At 49.7% G+C, this 25921-nt stretch overlaps 1 protein-coding gene across 1 annotated transcript; it reads right to left on the bottom strand.

The window, feature by feature from the left end:
• Positions 1 to 1335: 1335 nt before the first annotated feature.
• Positions 1336 to 19409, bottom strand: LOC103716414 (beta-ketoacyl-[acyl-carrier-protein] synthase III, chloroplastic-like). Its single transcript, XM_039134304.2, has 8 exons — positions 18862 to 19409; positions 6793 to 6941; positions 5507 to 5643; positions 4579 to 4681; positions 4372 to 4490; positions 2274 to 2338; positions 1950 to 2169; positions 1336 to 1861 (listed from the first exon to the last, which is right to left on the bottom strand). Exons 1-8 carry the CDS (start codon positions 19071 to 19073, stop codon positions 1640 to 1642), a joined length of 1227 nt encoding a protein of 408 aa, XP_038990232.2. The 5' UTR covers positions 19074 to 19409; the 3' UTR covers positions 1336 to 1639.
• Between the last annotated feature and the right edge of the window lie 6512 nt (positions 19410 to 25921).

Raw genomic sequence — 25921 nt, 5'->3', positions numbered from 1 at the left:
ATAAATATTTAAACATGTAATTTAAGATATTCAGTTTTGTACATGCGTAAATATTTAAGTTTAAAGTTATTCTCTCTTCTCTTGCCTAGTACAGTATGATAGTATTGTATATCATAGTCAAGACTCTGGGCTATTAGAAAAATTATACATTAATAATTGTGGAAAAAAAGTAAAAAAAAAAATGGAGAGAAGAGTGAAGTTTTCAGTATTTTCATGATTTATTTGCTCTAATTTCCTCTCTTCTCTCTCGTTTTTCTTGGATGCGAACCGTAGATCACCTCTTCTTCATCTTAATTGCTCTTACTTGTAACTTGACCTATAAATAGATTAGTAGGTTAGATAGGGATCATATAAAATACATGAATTAGGCATAGGTTTATTCTTCTTCCAAACCCAATTATAAGTGAACTGGAATTGAGGATTGATTTTATCTAAATCCATACTTGACCCGACCCAGAACCCACCCAACCTGGCTCTGCCACCCCTAAATAGCAACTTTGACTTCCTAAATTATAGGCAACAGCTCATGTTGGTACAAGTGTCACTCTATTTTCCTGCTAATGTTGAAAATCTTGAATACACCATTAATGCTTTACTAAAACCAATCCTTATCATGGATCGCTGTTTTTGAATTACTATCATTTATAATACACCCAAAACTTTATTTTCAGTAGCCAAAGAAGAACATTTGGTTGGGACACAAGAAATTTGTACAAATATTAAAAATTATTTGAACAGTTAAGTTAAGCAATGCCTAAACTTGGTGCCAGTAAATAGTTTGCTGAGTCAAAGACATATCTCAGCACTACAATACAAAATAACCCATTTGAAATTCCCTCAGGCTTAGCATACAAGCACCACAAGATAGAGAATCTCATAGTTGACTTTAATTCACCGGCTTGACCGTTCAAATTTTGATGGAATTCGTTTTTGTTAATTGTACATGAATTTTTATAACATGTTCTGCATGAATACTAAAATCTGCATCATATTTATTTTATAAAGTTGAATAAAGTCCGAACCCGATCCAAACCAAATCCGAATTTTTTTGAGTTGGAACCGAGTTATATATGGACCCAACCCAAATGACCCATTGGATCAAAAATTGTAGTCGTGAGCCTGACCCAAACCGATCTTTTATTAGGTTGGATCTAGATTTAAAATTAGGACCCGAACAAATAATCAAGTTAGGTCAAAGTCACTCATGACCCAATCCGACCCGACCCATTTGTACCCCTACTTGATACATTCAAAGTTAGATGTCCAACAAGTTCAATTATACTAATATTATTAGGGATTGGTTCATGCAAAAGATTAACTATCTATGTCAACTGGTGAGGAAAATCAATTCAGCTCAATCTCAAATTAGTGGCTAGGTAAAAACACCAAAAGCTCACATTTAAATGGTTCAGCACCCATTATGACCTAGGGAAAAATAAATAAATACTTGGCTGCTCATAGTTCCACTTGAAATAAAATAAGAGGAAACTTGGAAAACTGATAACAAAAGCTTGGCCTAGAAAATAGAGGAAGTCCTCTTTCAGCCCGACTTCATGAGGAGGGAAAGCCAAACTGGGCTATAACTTGATGATTCATGCTCCCTTATAAAGCTTTTCAACTATTCCCATGTAACTCCAGCTCATTTCCACCTTACTATTGCAGAGCCCCATGTAACTCCAGCTCCGAAACCTGCAGCGGCAATGGTATTGCCAGCCTGCACCCTTCCACTCCGAACAGCCTCATCTAATGCCAGAGGAATGGATGCAGCACTTGTGTTCCCATAGTTAGCCAAATTTGAGATGACCTTGTCCGAGGGCATCTGCAACCGGGTAGCCACGGCATCTATGATCCGTTGGTTTGCCTGCCATGCCGATTGTTGTTGCCACTTTGGTTCTGAATGAATTTAATCATGGAGCAATAAGAATTTGGCATTAGCAGGAGCTGGTTACCTGATGAAGCAGCAGCCAGTCAATGCTGGAACTTGTGAGGCCAGCTTCTAGCAGTGCAGCTTCAATGGACTGTGGCACACACCGCACTGCGAAGCGGAAGACCTCCTTGCCATTCATTTGGATGCAAGAAAACGATGATCTTTTTGCAGGGAAAAGAGGTGCACCATTATTGTTTGAGATGAGCTCGGTTTCCTCATCCTTGGCTATTGCATTTAGGTACCTACAGTGAAACCACAGTGGTTATGAGTGATCTGAAAGCAACGGTCAGAAAATGTAGAACAGGAATGAACACTTTTCATGAAAACTTGAATAGCAGATTTATACTTCTGGCCATGACCATCACTGTGGAAGTCAAAGCCAAGCAAGCCATCTTCCTCGTCACTGCAGGCCTGCAAAATTTGAAAAAAGTAAACCTACCTTTCAAAAAGATATTCTTTACATTTTATAGTGAATAATACTAAAAATAATAACAACAATTCAATTATGTAGCCTGTGCATGCACCAAAGATGATAAACATATATCCAAGAGCATATCAAAACATTTGAAAGAACTGTTTCTATTAGGATGTTAGGCAATAGCATGTTTTTATGTACCACTATTATAAAATCACCATCAAATCTCTCAGTTATATACTAACATCTATCCAACTAGTTTCTCTACTGATTGCAAGTGAATCCCTACGTTACCTGGACCCTTCAATTTAGCCTAAAGTACCCACACTGGAACTTAAACATGGAAATTGGTATGGCACTTGAACACGGATCTGAAAGAAGAACTGCTTATACATTGAAAGGATCCGATGCTTAAATACACACCCGCACCCAACAGAGGAACCAAAGTCCATATAGGTGAATCCTGTTATCCAAACAGCTGATCTTAGTTACAGACATAAACTTTAAAGTGCTCTACTGTCACCTTGTTATTCAGTTGTTTTTTGTCAAAATGACATTCTTTATGAAAATTTAGATAAATCAAAGGATAACATCTTTGGGATTGCAGGATCTTTTCAGAATGTGTCCAAATAGAGAAGCATATGTGTGTGAGGAATGAGTTCCACTCAAAATCCTCCCCCAAGGATTGTCATTAAATTAATGTTAATATATTGTCAGGATGTCATCTTAGCTTAATGGAGACACTGCACAGTATTCAACACATATACAAACACACATTTCTGATTGTATAGTACTTTGTAGTGGATTATAATACTATTATACTGACTTTCAGAAGAAAAAAAAAATGGTGCCCACCATCAAGAGTGTGTGCCACCAAGGACTGCTATGCCGGTACCGGGCCGCCCTGGACCGGTTGTCCGGTGGCATGGGTCGGTAAGGCCTCATATTGTGCCAAGCCTGTACCGACACAGTAGAAGAGGCGGGAGAGAGGAAAAATGGGAGAGAGAAAAAGAGAAATAGAGAGAGAGAAGGGCGAGGCCGATGGAGAGTCATCAAAGGGCCGGAGAGCCGCCGCACGGAGGAGGCAGAGGCCGGAGAGCCGCCGCGCGGAGGAGGCGGAGGCCCTCTTCCACCTCGTCCGAGCGGCTACTCCCCAGCCTCCACCTCCTCCGTGCAACGGCTCCCCAGCCTCCACCGGCCGGCCTCCACCTTCCTTTCTCTCTCTTCCTTCCTCTCCCTCACCCTCTCTCTCCCTCTTTTCCTATTTTCCCTTCTCCTTCTCCCCCTCTGTCGCTGGTTCTCGTTTTCGTTGCCGGTTCTCATTTTCGTTGCCAGAACCATCCCAATCCGCCGCCGGTATGGCTCGAGACGGTTCCGCTGACCATGTGTTCCACTATGCCCGTGTCCATGCCCATTGCATGTTGGCACTTCCCATGCCACTGACTTTACTTCCAAGAAACACAAGAAAACCTATTACTAAGTTAACCGCTTAATGCCACTTTACTGAAAACACCTACTTTAAGATCATATGATATTATAAGAAAGAAAAGAAAACATAAGAATTCACTTAAGTAGTTCAAAAACGTCAATCATACAATCTGGCACTTCAAACAGGCAAAAATTCTAATATCAACATTAAGACTGGAGGGTACTTCAATAAGAAACTCCAAAACTGTGCTTGAACACCAAGTTTCTAAAAAGGCTAACAAAGGTAATGTCATATAGCATCATGTAAATAAGTGTTCTTGCTCCAAGTTTCCTAAAAACTGAACTGCCCAAGTACAACATTGTAAAGGGATGCAAGCAATACAGGGGAGAGTTCAGATAACTTTTAATCTTCTTTTCTTCGTGTTTCACTTTTCTGTCATTAACAACCTTTGCAAACAGTTAGTTGTTCGTATCTTCATAAAGACATGTCAGCAACTATAAATAGCGTGAGAAGTCCGGCTATGGAACTTGGTATAAGATGGCTGAGCCATTTACTTAAAAGACAACCTTAAGCTTGAGAGGAAAACAGAAATTAAGTTACTTGAACTAGCACAGCACCAGCAGCATCACCAAAAAGTATGCACGTGCCCCTGTCTGTCCAGTCCACAAATCGTGAGAGAGCATCTGCACCAATTACTAGGACATTTTGGAACCCACCACCTGTAGTTGATGCAGCGTAGTTATTAATTTTGTCGACTATGCAGCTATGCAAGAATTGCCTTTAACCTTGTATAAATAATTAAATTACCTTTAATAAAACGAGTTGCTGTGATCAGGCCCACAACAAACCCGCTGCAAGCTGCTGTAGCATCAAAAGCCCAAGCATTTTTGCATCCTAAGTCTCTCTGTACCTGAATTAATGTTTACCAAGAATGATGTTTAAATAATAGATCTGTCAAGACAAAAGGAAAATCCAATAGAAAGATCCATAATTCAAACAGAAAAATGGTATAGCTTAGACAACAAAAGCATTGCATTTAATACAGTAAATTTTTTAACATAAGGGATGAAGATGGAAAGCAAAATCATCCAGTACCATCTCTATAACCAATAAACTCAATAAATGAACCAAATGCATGCAATGAAATTCGCAACTAAGCAGAAAACTTCACAAGACTATGATATACTCATAAGCCTTCATCAGCTACAGCAATTTCCTAGTCCTTTCAGATAAGAAAAATCACTTCAATATTAACAGCATTTTTCACATTTCTGATCAGTAACCTGGGTACACCTCTGCAGCTCCAAGGCTATAAATAGCATCACTAGATAAGTTGGTCCAAAAGCATATCAATTCTTTTATCAATTCAAAGAGAAAAAAAGGCAATCAAAATTCAGATTTTGTCATCCTCCTCTTACTAACAGGAGGTTGCAGCCAGTAATAAGTATTCCAGAAAACAACGTTAATTGCTCATCCATGAAACTTACAAAAGGAAGTTGACAAAATGCAAGTTAAACAACATACAAGAGCAGACGAAAAGTAGTAATATTTAAAGTTGCAAGGTGCAAACAGTCCCTTGCCTTTAGACTTGAGAGCAGACTCACTAAAACATTCCATTTAAATCAACTAACTTAAGCATAAAAAAATGAACCATGGATGGATACTATTTCTTCATCTAACAGAAGATGACCCAACTTTGAGAATATCATTTAACAGCATTGTCTTGATAGCATACCCGAGCACCGCATCCAAAAAGGTCATCTGGAGTAGATGTGCACATAATTACAAGGTCGACATCATCAGGCTCTACTTGAGCCATTTGAAGAGCCCGCTTTGCTGCTTCCACAGCCAACCCACTCAGAGTTTCATTCCCTGTCAAATTAAGCTAATTATATACAAGTCCAGATATAGTTTTCAATCATAAAAAATTTGAAAGACAAGTCTTATTTGGGTGCATAAACAAACATAATATGCATCGCAAAATCGAAGAATTGTGTAGAATTTTATTTGTCTTCTATAGGACAACCCCTTGAATTATTCTATCCTATTTATGAATTCAAATTTTTGAATTTTAAAAGTTGAGATTTTTCAGCAGGTATTTGCCTGTTCCAAGGGGCAGATCACAAATGGAAAGAATTGAAGATATGTACGGCGGGGCGCGGGGGGGGGGGGGGGGGTGGTGAATTTGAAAAATTATGCTCAAAGTAGAAATTATCAATTTTGTGTTTTCAGAACCTTCTTGAGATCTCATTAGGGGCGTCCATGGGCTGGGTTAGGCTGCACAAGCCTAGACCTGAAGCAACCCCCGAGGTTTGAACCTCAGGCTCGAACACAATCCGGCTTGGCCTGGTCTATGTTTTTGGGCCAGCCCAGGCTCAAAATATGACCCATTAAATTTTTACCATTTCTATAGCTCAGGCCCAGCTCGAAAATTGACCAAACCTCAATTCCCAGGCCCGAGCCAGGCTTGCAACCCTAAAAGCTGAGCCCAAGCCCAGTTTTTTCCTTGTCAGGTCTTCAGGCCGTTGAGGCCAACTCAACCCATCAACAGACCTAGATCTCATCGCACAACGACAAACCCCACATTACAAAATTTTCTAGTATATCCTACCATACCTAAGCTAACACTTGTTTCAATGTAAGATTAGGAATTACCTAGCTATCAAATTGAAGGCTTAATAATGTTGTTTTGTACAACATGGTCTTCCTACCTGTTCTATTTTCTGGCTGCATGAATATCCTAGTGCGCTCCACCAGCCTCTTAAAATGCCTTATTTTGGGATAGAGATGTCTAAAGGTATATAGAGGTCATTGAAAACATTAGGCTTAGATCCCACAACACCAAGTTGTATATATCACGTGGGGTGGTTCATGAATTTTTCATTTTAGAAAATAGTTTACATGCTGATGAAGCTGAGATGTGTCTAACAACATTCCCCTCCAAACAAAGCATGGTAAGGATACATTATATCACCACATCAAGGATGGAAGTAAAGGAATGATATATTAACAATACAATACCTGTGAGGACACGTCGATTACGAATCCCTGTACGAACAGAAATCCATTCATCTGAAGTTTCGACAATTTGTGCAAGGTCATCATTAGAAATCAAAAGCTTTGGCACAGCCGATCCACATCCAACAAGCTTTGAACCCATTCCAACAACTCTGTATATTTTCTTGCTCAATTTAGAAAACAGAATCATAAAAGTGCTCATTACATGATCTATCAAATTACTTTCCAACTTCATAAACATCTTTAAGTCACTTAAAAATTAGAGATCAAGTTATGAACACTATTAACATAAGTGTAGCAAAGTAATATGTGTAGCCCATGGCATAAACATGCAATTTGGGCTTTGGTCCCTGGTTCAAAGCCCACAAGTTTTTGAATCAGGGACCAAAGCCCACCAGAAAAGAAAAAGGCACCAAAAAATAAATTAGAGATACAGCCTAATATGAAAAAAGAATATACTGGACAATCGTTGCTAATTCAACTATATTTAAACATATATTGCTTGCTTACTGACTTTCTTACAGGTAGGACATCTATTAACGTATATATTTTAGGAGCAAACTCTTTTTTAATAGTGTTATTGGAAGTGGTGATTGTTGTTGCATTAAACATGACCATGAAGTCAAATCAACTTTGAGTTTATCTTCATTAGTCATCCTTATTAAAGGATACATCCTTTGTCATTGTCTGCTCCTGAATCCTTCTTTGGAAATTTCTACTTATGCTATTCTCAGTCTTTCCATCCCCCTTTATTGGCCCTTCCTCACAAATTTTAATGTCTCCTAACTGGGACCTCCCAGACCCTCCTTAACATGCCCATCCCATTTATATACCTTCCTTATCAACTTCTAGTCCTAGTTTTCCTTCTTTAACCACATAAGCCAAATTGCGAAAGGGATGACAATCAGGCAGGAAGTTTATTACAAAAATCCACTCAATTATTCTGCAAAGCTCTCACTGAAAACATCATGATGATAAGGCCCAGTAGTTTCTGATAAGCTTGAACTCTCTTTACTGCCCAACCTTTTCACATGGAGAAAATTCCAACCTAGCAAGATTTTCCCTTGAACCTCGAGGGAGTGTGGCAGCCGCATGCTGATCCATCAGTATCTCTCTCCATCTATCATGCTATAAGTCTGCTGGAAATGCATATTAGGGCAAGTGAATTTTACTTAGAGGTATGGTTAATAAGGTCTTCTGGAGCATGTTGGAAGAAATTTAGTGGAACAGCAAAACAAAGTACAATCGCCACTAGCCTTCCATGTCTACCTGTGAAAATCTAGAGGCCACCAAATTGAAATCAAGAAATATCATCTTTTCGCAAAGCAAGCACTTGAAACAGAACGAGCAGTGAGCGGCAAATAACAATAAAGTGTGCATGGGAGTTGTTACGGGGGAACTCAGCCACCATGCCCCACGTGACCGACACGCGCGCCCAAGAAGACTACAGCCGCCCCTTGATCCAGTAACCCGACCCCGAGTCGGATATCTTCGGCTTCGCAGCCCGACCCCGAGTCGGCTGCCCCTTGATCCAGTAACCCGACCCCGAGTCGGATATCTTCGGCTTCGCAGCCCGACCCCGAGTCGGCTGCCCCTTGATCCAGCAATCCGACCCCGAGTCGGCAATCTCTCGACAACGACAGGCTGTTCCCCTGAAGCACGCCACGACCCTCTGCTCCACTACTCCCTGCAACGGTCGTATCCGGCGCTGCTCCACGATCTCCTGTAACAGCCGTACAAAGCGGAGCTCCACTACGCCCTGTCATGGCCGTACCCAGCGCTGCCCCACGACGCCCTGTAACGGCCATGTCAGTGGCAACTCCATCGTGCCACACGATGACCAACCCCCCAGAAGGACCCCCCAGCCTGGTATATATGCTGCTGGGGGGAGAAGGGGCAGGTAAGCAAGAACTTCCAGTGCATTCTCCTACTGGCTACAATTATCTCTCCTTCTCCTCCAATCTCCTCTGACTTGATCGTCGGAGGGCCCCCACTACCCCAGTGGTGGTGCGAGGCTTGCTTGCAGGTTTTCCGGTGGAAAGTGGAGCGTAATCAACACCAACCAAGGCGACTCAGACGGAACCCCGTTCACACCGTTGTGCCAATCGTTCTCGGTTTGGACCACCAGCAACAGTTGGCGCTAGAGGAAGGGCCCGAATCTCAGAGCGATCGTAATGGCACGGCGAGGTGGTCGTGGAGCTTCCAATGCCTCCGGTCGCGGGGCCTCTCGCGCCTCCGGCCGGGAGGCCGCTGCGTCTCCAACACATTCTCAGCAACACTCCACCGTTCCACCCCCCATTCAGATGGTCGAAGCCGCTCAGTTCGACCAGTTAGCCCAGCAGGTTCGCACCCTCGCGGAGGCAGTGCAGAACCTGCAGGGTGTGATGTCTCGGGCGCCGCAGCGGGCCCAGGAGCCGCTGCTCCCTGAGCGCTCACCTGTCCTCCTCAACCCGCGCTCCTTCCTCTCCCATGGGGAGGAGCGCCGGCGCGAAGAAGATTCTCGAGCACGGTCCATTCTGCCGGGACCTTCCCATCGGAGCTGCGCGGGGTACGAGAGGCGGGCCCGGGCGCGTTCCCAGACCCCCCAGGTCTCGGGACCGGGAGGTCCTGAAGGGCCACTCCAAAGATCCCTTCGCCGACTTGGAGATCTCCTCCCAGCCGGCGCTTGCCTCGAGGATCCTGCGGACCCCGAATCCGCCGGGGTTTAAAATGTCGGCGATCGAGCCCTATGACGGGGCGGCGGACCCGCGAGATCACGTCGAGAGTTTCAGGACCCTTATGCTCCTCCACGGAGCATCAGATCCTCTCCTCTGCAAGGCCTTCCCGGCGACCCTCCGTGGCCCGGCAAGGGCGTGGTTCGCCGGCTTGGAGGCTAACTCAATCCAGTCCTTCGACCAGTTTACTCGCCTCTTCATCACCCATTTCGCCGTCAGTAGCCGGCGGCGACTGGTCTCCGACTCCCTCTTCGATATCCGGCAAAACGAGGGAGAAAGCTTGCGGGATTATCTTACCCGCTTCAACAAGGCTACGCTGGAAGTCCGGAACCTGAGCCAGGAGGTGGCTCTTTCAGCCCTGAAGCGTGGCTTCCGAAAGGGCAGACTCACCTTCTCCCTGGACAAACGCCTGCCGCGGAGCTTCCCGGAGCTGTTGTCCCGGGCGAACCAGTATGCGGACGCCGAGGAGGCGGCCGCCCACCGGAGCAAGGAGGCCGCCGAGATCCCTCCAAAGCTCGGGAAGAAAAGGCGAAAAGAGGCACGCCAGAGGAGGAGCCCGACGCCTCAACGTCGGCGCAGAAGCCTGTCGCCGGCGAGGAACCACGGCGCCCTACGCCCTCGTTCTCCGCCCCGACGTTTCAACCGGTACACTCCTCTCCTGACTCCCCGGACCCAGATCCTCATGGAAATCAAGGGACGGGAGGACCTCCCGGTCCCGAGACAGATGAAGAAGATCCCTGGGAGGAGGCCCTCTCGGGCGTACTGTGAGTACCATCGGGACCACGGCCACGACACCGAAGACCGCTTCCAGCTTCGGGACGAGATCGAGGCTCTCATCCGCCGAGGGCGTCTCGGTCGATATGTGAACGACCGACGTCCCCCCGCAGACTCGCGTCCGGCCGACCCGGCCCCTCCGGAGCCTCGGGAGCAGAATCGACCCGTCGCGGGCGTGATCCATACTATCACTGGGGGCTGCCCCTGGCCCGAGAGGAACGCAGGAGGCTCGACTGAAGCATCAGGGGCAGCCGTCGCAAAGAGGCAGAGGGTCGGTAATGTAATCACTTTTTGTGATGAAGATGTAAAGGATCATGTACGGAAATGCGACGCCTGCCAGCGCCACGCCAACGTCCAGAGAGTCCCTTCTGTCCCTTTGGCACCAATCACTGCACCCTGGCCCTTCGCCCAGTGGGGAATGGATATCCTCGGACCATTCCCCGTCGCTTCAGCTCAGCGGAAATTTTTGATTGTTGCAATCGACTACTTCACCAAGTGGGTGGAGGCAGAGCCGCTGGCCACTATCACGGAAGTGCAAGTCCGGAAGTTCGTGAAGAAGAACATCATTGTCCGATTTGGGGTACCTCGGGTCCTCATCTCGGATAATGGCCGACAGTTCGACAACAAGCATTTCCGTGACTTCTGCGAGGAGTTCGGGATCGAGCATCGGTTCACATCTGTGTCGCATCCCCAAACCAACGGCGAGGCCGAGGTCACAAATCGGACAATCCTCCAAGGAATCAAAGCGCGAATCGGTCGGACGGGGCAAGCTTGGGTCGAAGAACTCGAGAATGTCCTTTGGGCGTATCGGACCACGCATCGGACCCCTACCGGGGAGACGCCTTTCAGCCTAACCTATGGCACGGAAGCCGTTGTCCCCGTGGAGCTCGGACTCCCCTCACCTCGGGTGGCCGCGCACCGACCCGAGGCCAATTCGGAGCAACTCCGAGGGAACCTGGATCTCTTGGAAGAAGCGAGGGAAATGGCGCAGGTTCGGATGGCGATGTATCAGCGGAGGGTGGCCCGATATTACAACTCCAAGGTCCGACCGAAGCTTTTCAGAATCGGAGATCTGGTGCTAAGGCGAGCTAAAGCGTCTCAACCTGCGGAAGGTGGGAAGCTAGCGCCAAATTGGGAAGGCCCGTATAGGGTTCGCTGGGTAAACCGACCTGGCTCCTACCAGTTGGAGGCCCTAGATGGTCGAAAAATTCCAAGGAGCTGGAATTCCGCTAACCTGCGGATGTATTACCAGTAGAACGACGATGCCAGAAAGACAGTTCAAAAATGTATAACACTTTGCATTTCAATAATTTCGGGTTACAACGGCGTGCTCGTGTGATTACAAGGAATTCCCAGAGGGGGATTAGGGTGTAAAGAAAGTAAAGAAGAGGCGGAGACTCCGAGGAGCTGAAGATCTGGGATCCCGAAACCTCCATCCGAAGCGGCTGCAATCCAGCCGGAAGTGGGTGCTTCCAACCGGAGGCGCCATCGGCGTCTCACGAAGAAGACAAAGAGCCGGCGCGGATGAAGAAGAAGTAGACGAAGGAGAAGTCTACATTGCTCCTACCCAGAGGCGCCATCCACGCCTCACGAAAAAGACGAGGAGCCGCCGCAGACGAAGCTCCCGCTGCCTCCAGGGGAACGCCACCTCCAAGGGATATTCCGGTCCTCCCCAGTGTTAGGGGAAAGAAGGAATACAAGGGGGAAGAGCATATGGAGGCGCGGTCCCGGATCAAGCACCTGGTGCGGAGCTCAATCGCGAGGCCGAACTTCAAGGAGGGGAGACGTGATCCCGGATGAAACGCCTAGAGCGGAGTTCCGCCGGGGAGAACCTCCTTGTTGATCCCAGATGAAACGGCTAGTTGGCGGAAGTCGCGAAGGGCGCGCCTCCCGTTCCTTCGGCAGGGGTCTCTCAACCATGCGCCGGAGAGGAGGCCCACGATCCATGGCAACCTGAACAGCTCCGGCTTGGCAGGCTCCATCGCACCTGCACCTATATTTATAGCCAAACTGCGGCCCCCCGGTCGTTCCGATACGGGTGGCTCCAATAAATGCGGGCGCATTGAATCCGGAGCCGATCCGGCTCTCGAGGCGTATCTTCCCGCGATTTCCTAAGCGTCATTCTCCTTAATCGCATTTTTTGTGCAGGACACTCCGGGTGGCCTGTACCCCTAGGTTCACGTATCTCCGCTCGCGCCCCAGGCCGCATCCGCCTCGAAGAACGCGCGTATCGCGGCCGCTTAACTGACACTCCTCGCAAGCAGCAACTGGCGATCCGATTTCCCAGGTAACCCCTTAATTAGCATTTAATGCCCATCTGGTGTTCCCCAGGCGACGCTTGGAGAGGAGGAGAAACACGATCGCAGCTGGCCATGGAGAAATCCCGTCGGGCGGCAAGCGACAGGCGCACGACCAGCGAGCGGAATTTTCCGAGGCTCGGCCCTCGGATGCCAGGCTAACCCGATGATCATCCCGGGAGCAGACTAGCCTGAAGCCCCGACCGGTCGCCTCGGCTTGCGCCAGCCTTGGCCGACCAACGAGCGGAATTTCCCGAGGCTCGGCCCTCGGATGCCAGGCTAACCCGATGATCATCCCGGGAGCAGACTAGCCTGAAGCCCCGACCGGTCGCCTCGGCTTGCGCCAGCCTTGGCCGACCAACGAGCGGAATTTCCCGAGGCTCGGCCCTCGGATGCCAGGCTAACCCGATGATCATCCCGGGAGCAGACTAGCCTGAAGCCCCGACCGGTCGCCTCGGCTTGCGCCAGCCTTGGCCGACCAACGAGCGGAATTTCCCGAGGCTCGGCCCTCGGATGCCAGGCTAACCCGATGATCATCCCGGGAGCAGACTAGCCTGAAGCCCCGACCGGTCGCCTCGGCTTGCGCCAGCCTTGGCCGACCAACGAGCGGAATCTCCCGAGGCTCGGCCCTCGGATGCCAGGCTAACCCGATGATCATCCCGGGAGCAGACTAGCCTGAAGCCCCAACCGGTCACCTCGGCTTGCGCCAGCCTTGGCCGACCAACGAGCGGAATTTTCTGAGGCCTGACAACCCTCAGATGCCAGGCTAACCCGATGATCATCCCGGGAGCAGACTAGCCTGAAGCCCCGACCGGTCGCCTCGGCTTGCGCCAGCCTTGGCCGACCAACGAGCGGAATTTTCCGAGGCTCGGCCCTCGGATGCCAGGCTAACCCGATGATCATCCCGGGAGCAGACTAGCCTGAAGCCCCGACCGGTCGCCTCGGCTTGCGCCAGCCTTGGCCGACCAACGAGCGGAATTTTCTGAGGCCTGACAACCCTCAGATGCCAGGCTAACCCGATGATCATCCCGGGAGCAGACTAGCCTGAAGCCCCGACCGGTCGCCTCGGCTTGCGCCAGCCTTGGCCGACCAACGAGCGGAATTTTCCGAGGCTCGGCCCTTGGATGCCAGGCTAACCCGATGATCATCCCGGGAGCAGACTAGCCTGAAGCCCCGACCGGTCGCCTCGGCTTGCGCCAGCCTTGGCCGACCAACGAGCGGAATCTCCCGAGGCTCGGCCCTCGAATGCCAGGCTAACCCGATGATCATCCCGGGAGCAGACTAGCCTGAAGCCCCGACCGGTCGCCTCGGCTTGCGCCAGCCTTGGCCGACCAACGAGCGGAATTTCCTGAGGCCTAACCCTCGGATGCCTGGCTTGGCGCCGGAAGAATTTCCTGAGGCCTAACCCTCGGATGCCTGGCTTGGCGCCGGAAGAATTTCCTGAGGCCTAACCCTCGGATGCCTGGCTTAGCGCCGGAAGAATTTCCTGAGGCCTAACCCTCGGATACCTGGCCTAGCGCCAGAAGAATTTCAAGAGTCGGGAGTCAGCGAGACGCTACCAAGAGTTAAAAAGAAGAAGGACGAAAGTGAAATGAAGAAACTCTATTTGCATTAACTTTCATTGTTTCAGGGCCGAGACCCATACAACTTGGCAAAACGCCAACACACAAAGAAAAGAACAAAAATACAGAAGGTCAGCTTGGAGGAACCCCCGGGTCGAGAACGTCGGGCACGTCCGCAGGGGGTAGGGAGACGGTTGGAGAAGCAGCAGGCAATGGCGCCGGAGGGGAGTCGAGAAGGGAGATCCCACTCAGGTCAATTTCGGGGTACTTAGCCGACACCCTTGCCAGGCCTTCCTCGAAGCCTAAGACAAAGGAGTCGGACCCCGCGTCCGACATGTCACGGACGAACTCGTCGGACTGACGATAGGCCTGTACCGCCTCCGACATATCACGGGTGAACTCGGCGGACTGACGATAGGCCTGTACCGCCTCCGACATATCACGGGTGAACTCGGCGAACTGACGATAAGCCTGTACCGCCTGACGCCCGATCTCCGCACTCTTCTCGGCCAGCGCCGCCTCTGCCCGCTCCATAATCTGAGCCTTCGCCTCCAAGACCTTCGCCACAATCCGGTCATCTGCCTCGGAGGAGACCCTCAGCAGATCAGCCTGAGCCTCCTTGTGCTTCGCCTCGGCAGCAATGCGAGCAGCCTCAGCCTCCTCCAGGCGCGAATGAAGCTCCTGGTCGCTCGCGCGGAACTTCTCCAAGGCCGACTCCAATTCGCCCAGCTTGGCTTCAAGAGACCGGGTTCGGTTGCGGGCGTTGTCGGCTGACCGCTGGGCCTTCTCCCACCTCTCCCGGTAGTCGGCAGCCTTCCGGGACTGCTTCTCGGCCCGCTCCTCTGCCTTCTTGATCTCGCCCTCGAGACCCGAGGCAACCTTGAGTTGCTCCCGAGCCTCCAACAGTTGCTTCTCGAGGGTGGCGAAGCCGAGTGCCCGCTCTTCGGCCACCTGGAGCCTCGTCTCGAGGTCCCTGGTCGTCCTCCCCGCCGCAGCCTGACCTCCCTCCTCTACTGCCTTCAGTTGGCTCTCGGCCCTCGCCAGAAGCCTCGCCTGTTCCTCGTAGCACTCCTCCAGGCGGACCATGTACTGGGCGAGCTAAGAGATAGGAAAAACGAGGGCGTCAGGCGGGGATCAACAGAGCCTATAAATGAGGAAATTGACCAAAAGAGCACTCACCGACATAAGACAGACGCAGCTGGCAGCCCCAACGTCAGGGACCCTCATCTCCCGGACCCGCCTGCGGTCCTTCTCCAGCAGCACCGTCTCGATGAGGTTTCGGGCGCCGGCGAAAGTGAAGGCCGACCCCGACTTCTCCCCGGAGTCGGACGATGGTTCTGCAGCCTTACCCTTACCCATCGCTTGGGGAAGAGTCATGCTGACCATGTTCGGGGCGGGGACCGCCCCTGGAATTGACAGGGTCCCGCTCGGCCGGGGCCTCGGCGCGTCCCTCCTCGTATCATCCGGAGCCGACCGAGTCGAAGGCTGGGCTGGGGACCGATCACGTCCGACCCGTCCATCTCGGGCGCGCCCGGGTGATGCCTCCGGAGAAACGGTAGTCTCGGCATCGGAGGGCTGATACAGCGTCAACTCCCGGTCCGCGCCCGCGGCGTCCCCCTGATCGGTGGGTCCGGACCCGTCTGTCGGCGTCGGAGTCGCCTGCCGGCGGGACTTCTTCGCCGGTGGGGCCCCGCTCGGAGGAGCTCGTTTCTTCCTCCGGACTGCTTCCAGTAGGGACGTCCTACCAACAGCCGTTGCCTTGTCCGACCGCATGACGTCGTCGATCTCTGCAAAAAGGACGAGGTGGTCGGAGGTTGAGAAACTGAAGGAAAGAACGAGACGAAAGAGGAGAAAAGAGCTAAAAAAGAAATGGTGGCGGGCTCACGGTCAGCGGGGACCGAGCTCAGACCGACGTTCACCAAGGTATCCTCGGAAATAAGGCGAGCCACCGGGGGGAGCCGGCCCTCGGCAACCAACTCCTTCAAGACGGCGACGCCATCGGATTCCTCCCTCGACAACCTCGATAGGCCAATCGGGGACTTCATCGGCGTCTCCCAGGTTGCCCTGATTCCCCAAGAGGGATCTGCGTCAACGAAAAAGAAGCGCTCCTTCCAGCCGTGAATGGAGGTAGGAGCCTCCTTGACGAGGCCGCACCCTCGCCGCGCCGCAAAGCACCACCACCCTTTATCCTGGGGGTGGCCGCTCAGGCCGTAGCATTCCCAAAAGACATTCAGGGTGGCGGGAACCTCGTGCATGCGGCAGAGAACCTGAAAGGCCGTCAGGGCGCGCCATGAGTTCGGCACCAGTTGCGTCGGCGCCACTCTTAAACCCCGAAGCACCTGAACGACTAAGTCCGAGGGGGGAAAGCGGAACCCGGCCTGAAGAATGCCCTCATTGATGGCAACCTTCCCTGGAGGAGGATGGGACATCCTCTCCTCAGGCCCCGGGAGTGTAACATTGCAGGCCTCGGGAAGGTGGTATCGAGCCACGAACCTATCTAGGTCTTCGGCGACCAACTCCGACTTAATGCGGTCTGCTCTCACTTCGCCCATCCCTAATGGCCAGTGAATCTACGGTCAGGACAGGGCAAGAAGGGAGAAAGGACCGGAACGACTGGAGTACACTAATACAAAAGGAGAGTATGGAGAGCCCTAAATTAAAGAATGGGGCAACTCACCGGAAGAGAAGGAAGAACGGCTCCGAGAGCGTCACAGGAGGAGCAAGCGAACAGTCCGACGGTGATGACGGCAGCGCAAAGGAGAAACTCGAAGATGTCTGTAAAGAGAAAGGCGGACGGAGGAGGACCCCCGGTTAAATAGGCGGAAAGGTGGGTGACGCCCCGGTGACGCCAGAGGACGCCTGGCTGCCGAAGGGTCGGTCGCGCCCCAAAGGCGAATCGACGCCATTAAGGAAGGATGTCCGCCGAAATCCTCAGACTGCCAGGTCAGCAATAACCGCCATACGCCATAAAGAAGACGGGGAGCTCGAAGCGCGCGCGCCTCTCCGAGGGATGGCGGCAATCTCGAAGCATCACTTCCTTCACCCGTTCCCCTTCTGGTTCCAGGCTCGGAAGTGGGGGGCTACTGTTACGGGGGAACTCAGCCACCATGCCCCACGTGACCGACACGCGCGCCCAAGAAGACTACAGCCGCCCCTTGATCCAGTAACCCGACCCCGAGTCGGATATCTTCGGCTTCGCAGCCCGACCCCGAGTCGGCTGCCCCTTGATCCAGCAATCCGACCCCGAGTCGGCAATCTCTCGACAACGACAGGCTGTTCCCCTGAAGCACGCCACGACCCTCTGCTCCACTACTCCCTGCAACGGTCGTATCCGGCGCTGCTCCACGATCTCCTGTAACAGCCGTACAAAGCGGAGCTCCACTACGCCCTGTCATGACCGTACCCAGCGCTGCCCCACGACGCCCTGTAACGGCCATGTCAGTGGCAACTCCATCGTGCCACACGATGACCAACCCCCCAGAAGGACCCCCCAGCCTGGTATATATGCTGCTGGGGGGAGAAGGGGGGAGGTAAGCAAGAACTTCCAGTGCATTCTCCTACTGGCTACAATTATCTCTCCTTCTCCTCCAATCTCCTCTGACTTGATCGTCGGAGGGCCCCCACTACCCCAGTGGTGGTGCGAGGCTTGCTTGGAAAGTGGAGCGTAATCAACACCAACCAAGGCGACTCAGACGGAACCCCGTTCACACCGCTGTGCCAATCGTTCTCGGTTTGGACCACCAGCAACAGGAGTATATACTGTAGAGAAGAATTCTTGGCCGCATTGCAGCTGTCAGTGAAATAAAAAAAAAAAAAAAAGTTTTGCATACCTTCCATCCAACACCAGTTTTCAAACAATAGCCAGTCATGTAATTCGTATATTCTCATAAAATTACTTACAGTGCTGGACTTGGTGAACAAGACTGGCATAAAAAAGAATCCAATGTCTGAATGTCATTTGTTAATTCTACAAAAATTGCAAGTATATAAGCAACTGTTGTACTTCTTTTATTTAAAAGTGAATCTGATATATTGATTGAAATATGGCACAGTAGATGGAGAAAATAGTTGTAAGACATTTACACAAAGAAAGGCCATAGCTTTAAAAAAAAACTGTTTAGTCTTTCATTCCAACAGGGCTGACAAGACTCTCCTAATAACAATCTTGAAGAACACACACATGCACCTTCTAAACTTGGTTTGGAGAGAGCAACCATCTAAGATTAGTTGTTTTACAGAAAGCAACATATAAAGGTTGAAACTGACGACCACTAATCCTATCAAGTAACGGTTGATGGAGAAAAAAATCTCTAGCCAGACATAAATCCATAGTAACGGGGGAGTCTGGACTTGATTTCATTGTCTAAATTACCTCTTAAGAAAAGCAAAACATTTTTTAAAGTGAATGAAAGAAACCAGTGTACTTCACCAATATCTGCTATTGTTATTCTTTCCCTTCATATCCTAGTTTTTGTGTTACCAATTCTTGCAAAATATTTTAATACAAGAAGAAATCCATCCCGGTACCACCAAGACCCGATCTTTCCTCAGGGAAGGAACCCCAAAAAATAAATAAACAGATAAATAAAATTCGCACACCTCCAAGAAAACCGAAGTATCAAATCATGATGCGGTAAATTAGCAATGGAAACAATACCACAAACACTAAAATGCATCAAAAAGGTCTCAGGCGAGAGGAAAAGAAAAAAGAAAAAAAACGCATGCCTTGGAAGACGAGGCTTGGAAGAGGCGGCAGCGGTTCCCAGGACGTGGTCCTCCACACCGCCGCCCACGGTGGCGGCGCAGCACTTGAGCGGCGCCCTCCTCGCATTCCTTGCCGCCAAGAAGAGACCGGATCGGAAGAGGCCCGAAGGCGCCAGATCTCTCCCTCGGAAGCAGGAGGCGGGCGGAGAAACGAGCCCGGGAGCGTTGGACATCGAGATTGGCAACAGAAGGAAGGGAAAACGATATCGAAGACGGGATGGATCGCCTCGAGATCTCAGAAGAGGAGGAGAAGAGGAGGAGGAGGAGAAGGAGGAGGAGGGGAATAGAGGAGGGAATCGGAGCGCATGGAGACGAGATTAATAGCTTGGAGAGTCGGTCTCGGTCTCTTTCTCTCTGGCTCTGCCCACAGCTTGGGAAGCTCCGCCGAGGGGCGATGAGGCCGAAACGAGGGGAGAAGTCCCCGAAGCTTGAACTCAACTACTCCCTCTCGCCCCACCGCCCTCTTTTTTTATTTTTATTTTTTGTTGATTCCCGTCCTGCGGGTGCTTGTAGCTCAGACTCTGAACCGGACCGTAAATGTGAGACCGGGCCGGGCCCACTAAGCAGCCCGAAAGCGATCCATGGAGAGAATAACGCCCGTTGCGGTGTTACCCCACCAACTACTGCCCCGCACGTGCAGACCAAGTGAGATGGAGCGCCGAGTACGAATATATGTAAAAAGAAATTGCATTCCAATTCTGTGGGCAAAAGGAAGAGGATTTACCATCCGGATTCTAGAATAACAGGTTCTTCATGCGTCATCAATCTTCCGAAGCACCTCTAACTGATAACAGAGGCCCGTATGCATGACCCTTAGTCATGGGATCATGATTCAGAAATATGACAACAACTGTTATGTCATCATGGAAATGCCGACGAACCTTCTTGTCAATCATCAAGACAACTGATTTATTGGATGTATTCGTACTCGTCAGATATGAATCATCCGTCTTAGATAAAAAAAAAAAAAGATTAAAAAAGAAAAAGAAGATACATTGTTGCTTTGTTTTTAACACCAACGTCTCACACAATGCACACATGAAAACAGCCAACAAAGTCAAAAAAAAAAAGCTGGTAAAAAAATAAAGAACATCCGCTTGGTTCACTTAGAGAAACCCGCCAAAGTCATGTGCCGCATAGGAGGCTACCCAGTTGGCTACACTTTTTACCTTCTTATAAACATGAGTAGCCCCGAAAGGAGCTACAGCCCCCTACGAGCCTTCAAATGTCGTAAAGCAGAAGCTAACCGTCCGATGCAGTATATCGACCTCGAACCCACTCGTTTACCATAATCGAATCTCCTTCAAAGTGGATACAATCTGCACCCTAAAGTATGCCTCGCATAGGAGATGCCTTCCCACGTCGCTCACAACTAAACTCTAATGGCCAAGGTTTCATAGAAGCCTGAAAACCTCCGAAGAATACACTTATACTAACAAAGGGCTAGCAATTAAAAAGACGATCTAGGCTTGAAAAACTTTACACAGTCAAGAACGATAAGCACCGTAGAGGTACCAGTATTGCAAATGTATGATATGTATCTTGGGCATGAATTACTTATGCATGACAATTTATTTAATTAAGTTGTGAAAAGTATAAAATACAGAATGATCTATTTATGCCGGTTGATTGATAGTCCATCAATTTTTCTTTTCTTTTTGATGATGCAAGATGCTTGAGACATATCATGATCAATTAACCAGGTTAAGTATTTTTACATCCAATGTGTGTGTTAGAGAGTGAGAGAGAGAGAAAGCACAAATCTATGAGTGATCTATAGTTTTTTTGCTGACAACAAATGGCTAGGATTCATTATAATTATAAAGTGTTGCAATTCAATGAAATTGATAAAGGGATGTCCAACCAAATTTTCTGAAAAAAATCACTGGACCAGAAAGGTGGGTTTGTTGAAGGTGGACCTGTTGGCCTTCCATGGGCCTTCAGATGATTGGTGCTCCCTTTGATGAGTCGAGTCATCGTCAATCCTGCACCTGGCATTGCACTGTTACGTTATCCTAAAACTCGACAGTCTCACGTTATGTTATGTCATTCTCCAGTATTCAGCCATGCCTTCGAGTAAAATACCTTGATCCAGGATTCATTATTTGAGCTGCAGGTTCCTTTTGACCTTACTATTTGCATCATTGACGTTAGTCTAGGAGGTCCTTATCAAGCAAAATTAACAAACTTTGCTTTTTATCCAAAGATTGAGACTTAATCCCAACCTATGAAGTTGGCCAAAATTTTCCATGCTGAGTTGGAACAGACAACTTGCTGAACATTTAAAGTTTGAACCCGTATCACCTGCTTTGCCAGTTTGTTTCAGTTGGAGCAAAAAACTGATCTGTGAAACTTGAGTTTGACAAGCAAAGTTCTGAATGTTGGTTTTATGTATCAGTGGCGGCTCAATATATTTGGGGGCCTAAGGCGAATTCATTAAAAGAGGCCTTTTTTTAAAAAAATAATAATTTTTTTAATAAATACAAAATATTTTAAAAATTCATTTAAAAATAATAGCTACTAGATGTTCCGAAATTAGTGCTTACAAGTAGTGAAAAGCTATGAGAATAGGGCCCATTTATGCTCAGCTATTAGTGTTTAAAAATCTAAACCTTTCAGCACCCTTTAACAACCTAGCTATGTGCATTCATCTACACCACAAATGCTTTCCAATGTATGTGAAGAGGCCCTACCCCTAAAGAATTTACAACATACCTGATCACATTAGAAGATAGCCCAAGCCAAGGCCTTGTTGAAGAGGACATTTTCTTTTATCATGCTCACCACAGACCTCACCCCCTGGCCCCTCGAAAAGCTAATCAATCACAAAAAAAAAAAAAAAAAAAGGAGGTTGAGCTCATTAAACCACATAATATCACTCCCAATTCTCAGGAAAACCCACCCCTCTACTTTAATGGCCAGATGCAGCCCAAACCCCCCACCACGGCACCACACCACCATACTAAACCCCTCAGCCTCCATCCTGAGTCCCTGACCCAATTCCTCCCTGGCTGGCGCCTGGCTGGCTCCCTCCATCCCTCTCCAGAAGACACCCCACAGTCCCCACCCCCTCCTCCCTCTGTCCCTCACCAGTCACCACCTCACCCCCATGCTCACCCGCCCCAAAACCCCCCTCCCTCAAGTCCTCAACTTCGAGTGGTGCATCGCTCTCCTCCAGACATGCAAATCCCTCCTCACAAAAAAAAAATAGAACAAGATTAGAGATCAAAAAAGAAAAAAAAGGGAGGTTGACGAGATCGAGAGGGATGAAGCCAGGAGGGACTAGGGAGCCCGGGTTCTTGCCTTCTTGTAGCCGGAGCCGGGCTGCCGGAGGACGGTGGACGTGGACCGTGGTCTGTGAACCGCTGGCGCTGACAAGATCGAGAGGGATCAATGGAGCCCAGAGGCCGTGGAGGCCGGAGGCTGGAGTGGCGGAGGCCGGAAGTTGGAGGAGCCGAGCTGCCGAGGAGAGCGGGTCGCTGGAGTCTGGAGAGGAGAGGAGGTCCGGACAAGACTCCGGAGCAGGGGCGGCCCAAAAACTGAAGCTTTGAGAAATGGGAAGCCTCAAGGGGGGAGGTTCAACAAAGAAAAGGTTCAGGAAAGAAAAAAAAAAGCTCTGGGAGAGAAGGGGGGGAAGCACTGACACTGTAGCCCGTTATTTGTCAATTCTGCCCGCCTACCTATAGCCCGTAGCCTGCTGCTTGCTGCCGCCGGAAAGCACTGACACTGTAGCGGTGCCTCCTATCCTAGGCAAAAAAAAAAAAAATCGGGGCCTTCCTCAGGCCGGGGGCCTTAGGCGACCGCCTCAGTCGCCTAAGGCTCAAGCCGGCCTTGTGTATCACCACTAATCATTGCTCAAATTGGAGCTCTGAGTTTGCTGACTCAGGAACTCAGATCCAGAACAATGTAGTTTCCAGAACTATTCATGGATAATTAACTCTGGATCAGCTTAATTTTCTAATTTTTAGATTGTCTGTCATATCCCTGTTGTTTATATAGCAGTTGCTGAGGGCGGCCATGTCTTCGAGCAGGCACTTCAGAACTTCAGATTCCTTCCACCATTGTTAGCAGAAAGCTAGGCTGCATTACTTTTATTGTCCTATGAAGGTGAAAGTTTCAGTATTTCAGGCCATATGATGGATACTTGGGCTCTTCAACATAACAAATTTTGTGATTTTTTTTTTAATTCTTTATTTATTCGTTCTTCTTTTTTAATACATGTATTTTTGATTGTTCTTAGCTCCTCTCTCACATGCATACATGTGAGCGCTCATGCATGCGTATACACAGATATCTTTACTTTTTTTCTCTTCTTGAGAATGACCATTACCAGTATCCATGTGGATCCTTTAGAATGAACCATCTGATTGATCTTGTGATAAAACTTGTGTTGGTTGATTGTGCGAGGATTGCAAGAATGTTATTTCTTTTATGAAGATGGGTGATCAACTCAGTTCTGTTGCTTCGTTGATATCGTTCACAAGAAACTTGTGGTAATAACCTTCTGTTAATCTCGACCAAGGCTGTTTTTGAGTCTCTGCTCCGTATTTCACTATGGCATTTAAAAGAAATCTTTGGTCGTAGTAATCTCTATGGGGAGCAAGTTAGATCTTATCTGTGATTGATATTTTTGATAGTTGTGAATTGGGACTTGTTGCAGTGATAATTTTTAGGATTCTATTCTTGGATGGTGCTTTTTTCCAAAATGTAGATCTGTATAATTATGACATGGGAAGGTTTTCCTCCCTTGCTCTTAAAAAGATATTTTTTCGTTAATTTTGCTTCGAACTGAGGATTGCTTGACAAGTTATTGTGATCAATGCATCATTTGCATCAATTATATAAATCTTTAATATCTAACGAAGGGAGACCATTTCGTTATTAGATTTCTTTGCTATCAAACTGTCCTTCTAGCAATTAATATCTGACGATTGTCTTCTTTTGGCCAGGGCGCGGGTTTCTGATGCACGGGTCCTTCGCAGGGTGGTAGCAGATTACTGTATGGCGTCGGGCCAGAGAGTCAATTTCCAGAAGTCAGCTGTCCGCTTCAGCCCGAGTACGGAGAGCAGGGTCAGACAGGAGATTCGTGGGATTTTGCAGATTCCTGAGCAGGAGGAGACATTGACCTACCTGGGAGTCCCCATCACAGGCCGCAGATTACGAGTGGCAGAGTATTCCAGCCTGGTGCAGCGGGTGGAAAGCAGGTTGGAGGGATGGAGAGCAGTCTCCCTATCTATGATGGGGAGACTGACCTTGATCAGATCAGTGTTGGGGTCCATGCCAGTTTATCTCATGGCCAACACTGTGGTTCCGAAGACGACCTTACTGAGGATTGAGCGACTGTTGCGGTGCTTCCTGTGGGGGTCACATGGCGGAGGCCGTGGGGTGCATCTGGTAGCCTGGGAGCACGTATGCCGGCCTACCAGCGAGGGCGGTCTCGGGGTGCAGTCCCTGCTGGAGCGTCGCGAGGCCTTCATTGCTCGGTATGCAGCTCGGTTTCTGCTAGAGCCACACGGGCTGTGGAGTCAGGTGATGGCTGCCAGATATGGACGTGACGGCTCTGAGGTGGCATGGAGTGGGCGGCGAGTCTCCTTCATGTGGCGTGAGATTGGGAGGTATGTGCCGACGGTGTCGGCCAATACCAGGTGGATAGTAGGCGATGGGCGGAGTATTGATGTGACTGCGGACCCATGGGTGGACACTGTCCCACTGAGGTGCTGGCCGACCATGATTGATGCTGCGGCGGCGGAGGGACTGCGGGTTTCTGATCTTCTGGCCCCAGGAGAGTCAGCATGGGATGATGCCAGGTTACGTCAGCTGTTTGGGGGACATCTAGCTGAGAGGATCCGGTCTCTTCCGGTGCCAGGCTATGGGGGGCCTGATGTTAGGGTTTGGGGCACTTCTTGCCGATCCAGGGTCCGATTGGGAGATCTCGCCGGTGTTATCCAGCAGGAGCATGAGCCAGGGCCGGACTACACTTGGATCTGGAGGTCAGGGCTCCACCCGAGGGCTGCACTCTTCCTATGGAAGGTGGCGTGGGACCGCCTCCCGACGAGAGCAGCGCTGAGTAGGCGAGGATGTGGGATCCCTGCGGAGTGCGGGACATGCAGTGTGGAGGAGTCGGTCAACCACGTGCTTTTCCAGTGTACGTGGGCGAGGTCGGCATGGCAGTGGGCAGGGTTCCTGCAGGAGGTCTGGTATGGGAGGCCTCAGTTTTTACAGATGATGCAGCAGTGGTTGGTCCGCCCTCGGACATGTCTGGAGGCTATTCGAGCGACTTGCACAGCACATCAGATCTGGCTGGCAAGGAATGCTCGTACCCCCGGTGAGCGCAGGGTGTCACCGAGGTTCGTGGTGGAGCTAGCGCGCGTATAGGCATTGGAGATCAGATCCTCTTCAGATGGACCTCTGATAGCTCGGGACACCTGGGGTTCTCTTTCTGCTTCGGCAGCTTCTCAGATGGTGTTCTTCACCTGGGAACCCCCACCCCCGAGTTTCCTCAAGGTCAACTTCGATGGATCGGTTTTGGATGGAGGCGCGCGAGGTGGTGCGGGCTTTGTGATACGGGACCTGCACTCCAGAGTCGTGGCTGCAGGGGGCTGTCAGCTGTTCGGCATGTCGGTCCCCGGGGCAGAGTTACGAGCTGCCTGGGCCGGCCTTCGATATGCGAGGCAGGCTTTGCAGGCTGGCTCGATTGTGTTGGAGGGCGACTCAGCCACAGTCATCAGTTGGATTCAGAAGGGGCTGAGGGGTGAGGGCTCAGACCACCCCTTGGTTCGGGACATTGGGATGATGTGTGGGGTTGGGGTGGCCATTCAGGCCAAGCATGTATTTTGAGAAGCCAATGGGGCAGCCGACTGGGTGGCTGCCTTCGCGGCTCATCACTCAGGATACACCCTGTGGGTGGGGGAGGGGGAGTTGCCTCTGGCTCTCCGTGAGTTAGTATTTTTTGATTTTATTGGGTGTATTCGTACACGTCTTGTATGAAAACCCGCTTTTAGCACAAAAAAAAAAAAAAACT

Source organism: Phoenix dactylifera, chromosome 15, assembly GCF_051530095.1.
Source record: "Phoenix dactylifera cultivar Ajwa chromosome 15, Ajwa_hap1_PhDact_Kaust_v1.1, whole genome shotgun sequence".
Lineage (NCBI taxonomy): Eukaryota > Viridiplantae > Streptophyta > Magnoliopsida > Arecales > Arecaceae > Phoenix > Phoenix dactylifera.
The sequence above is the reverse complement of the archived record's forward strand: the minus strand, read 5'-3'. Positions and strand labels throughout refer to the sequence as shown.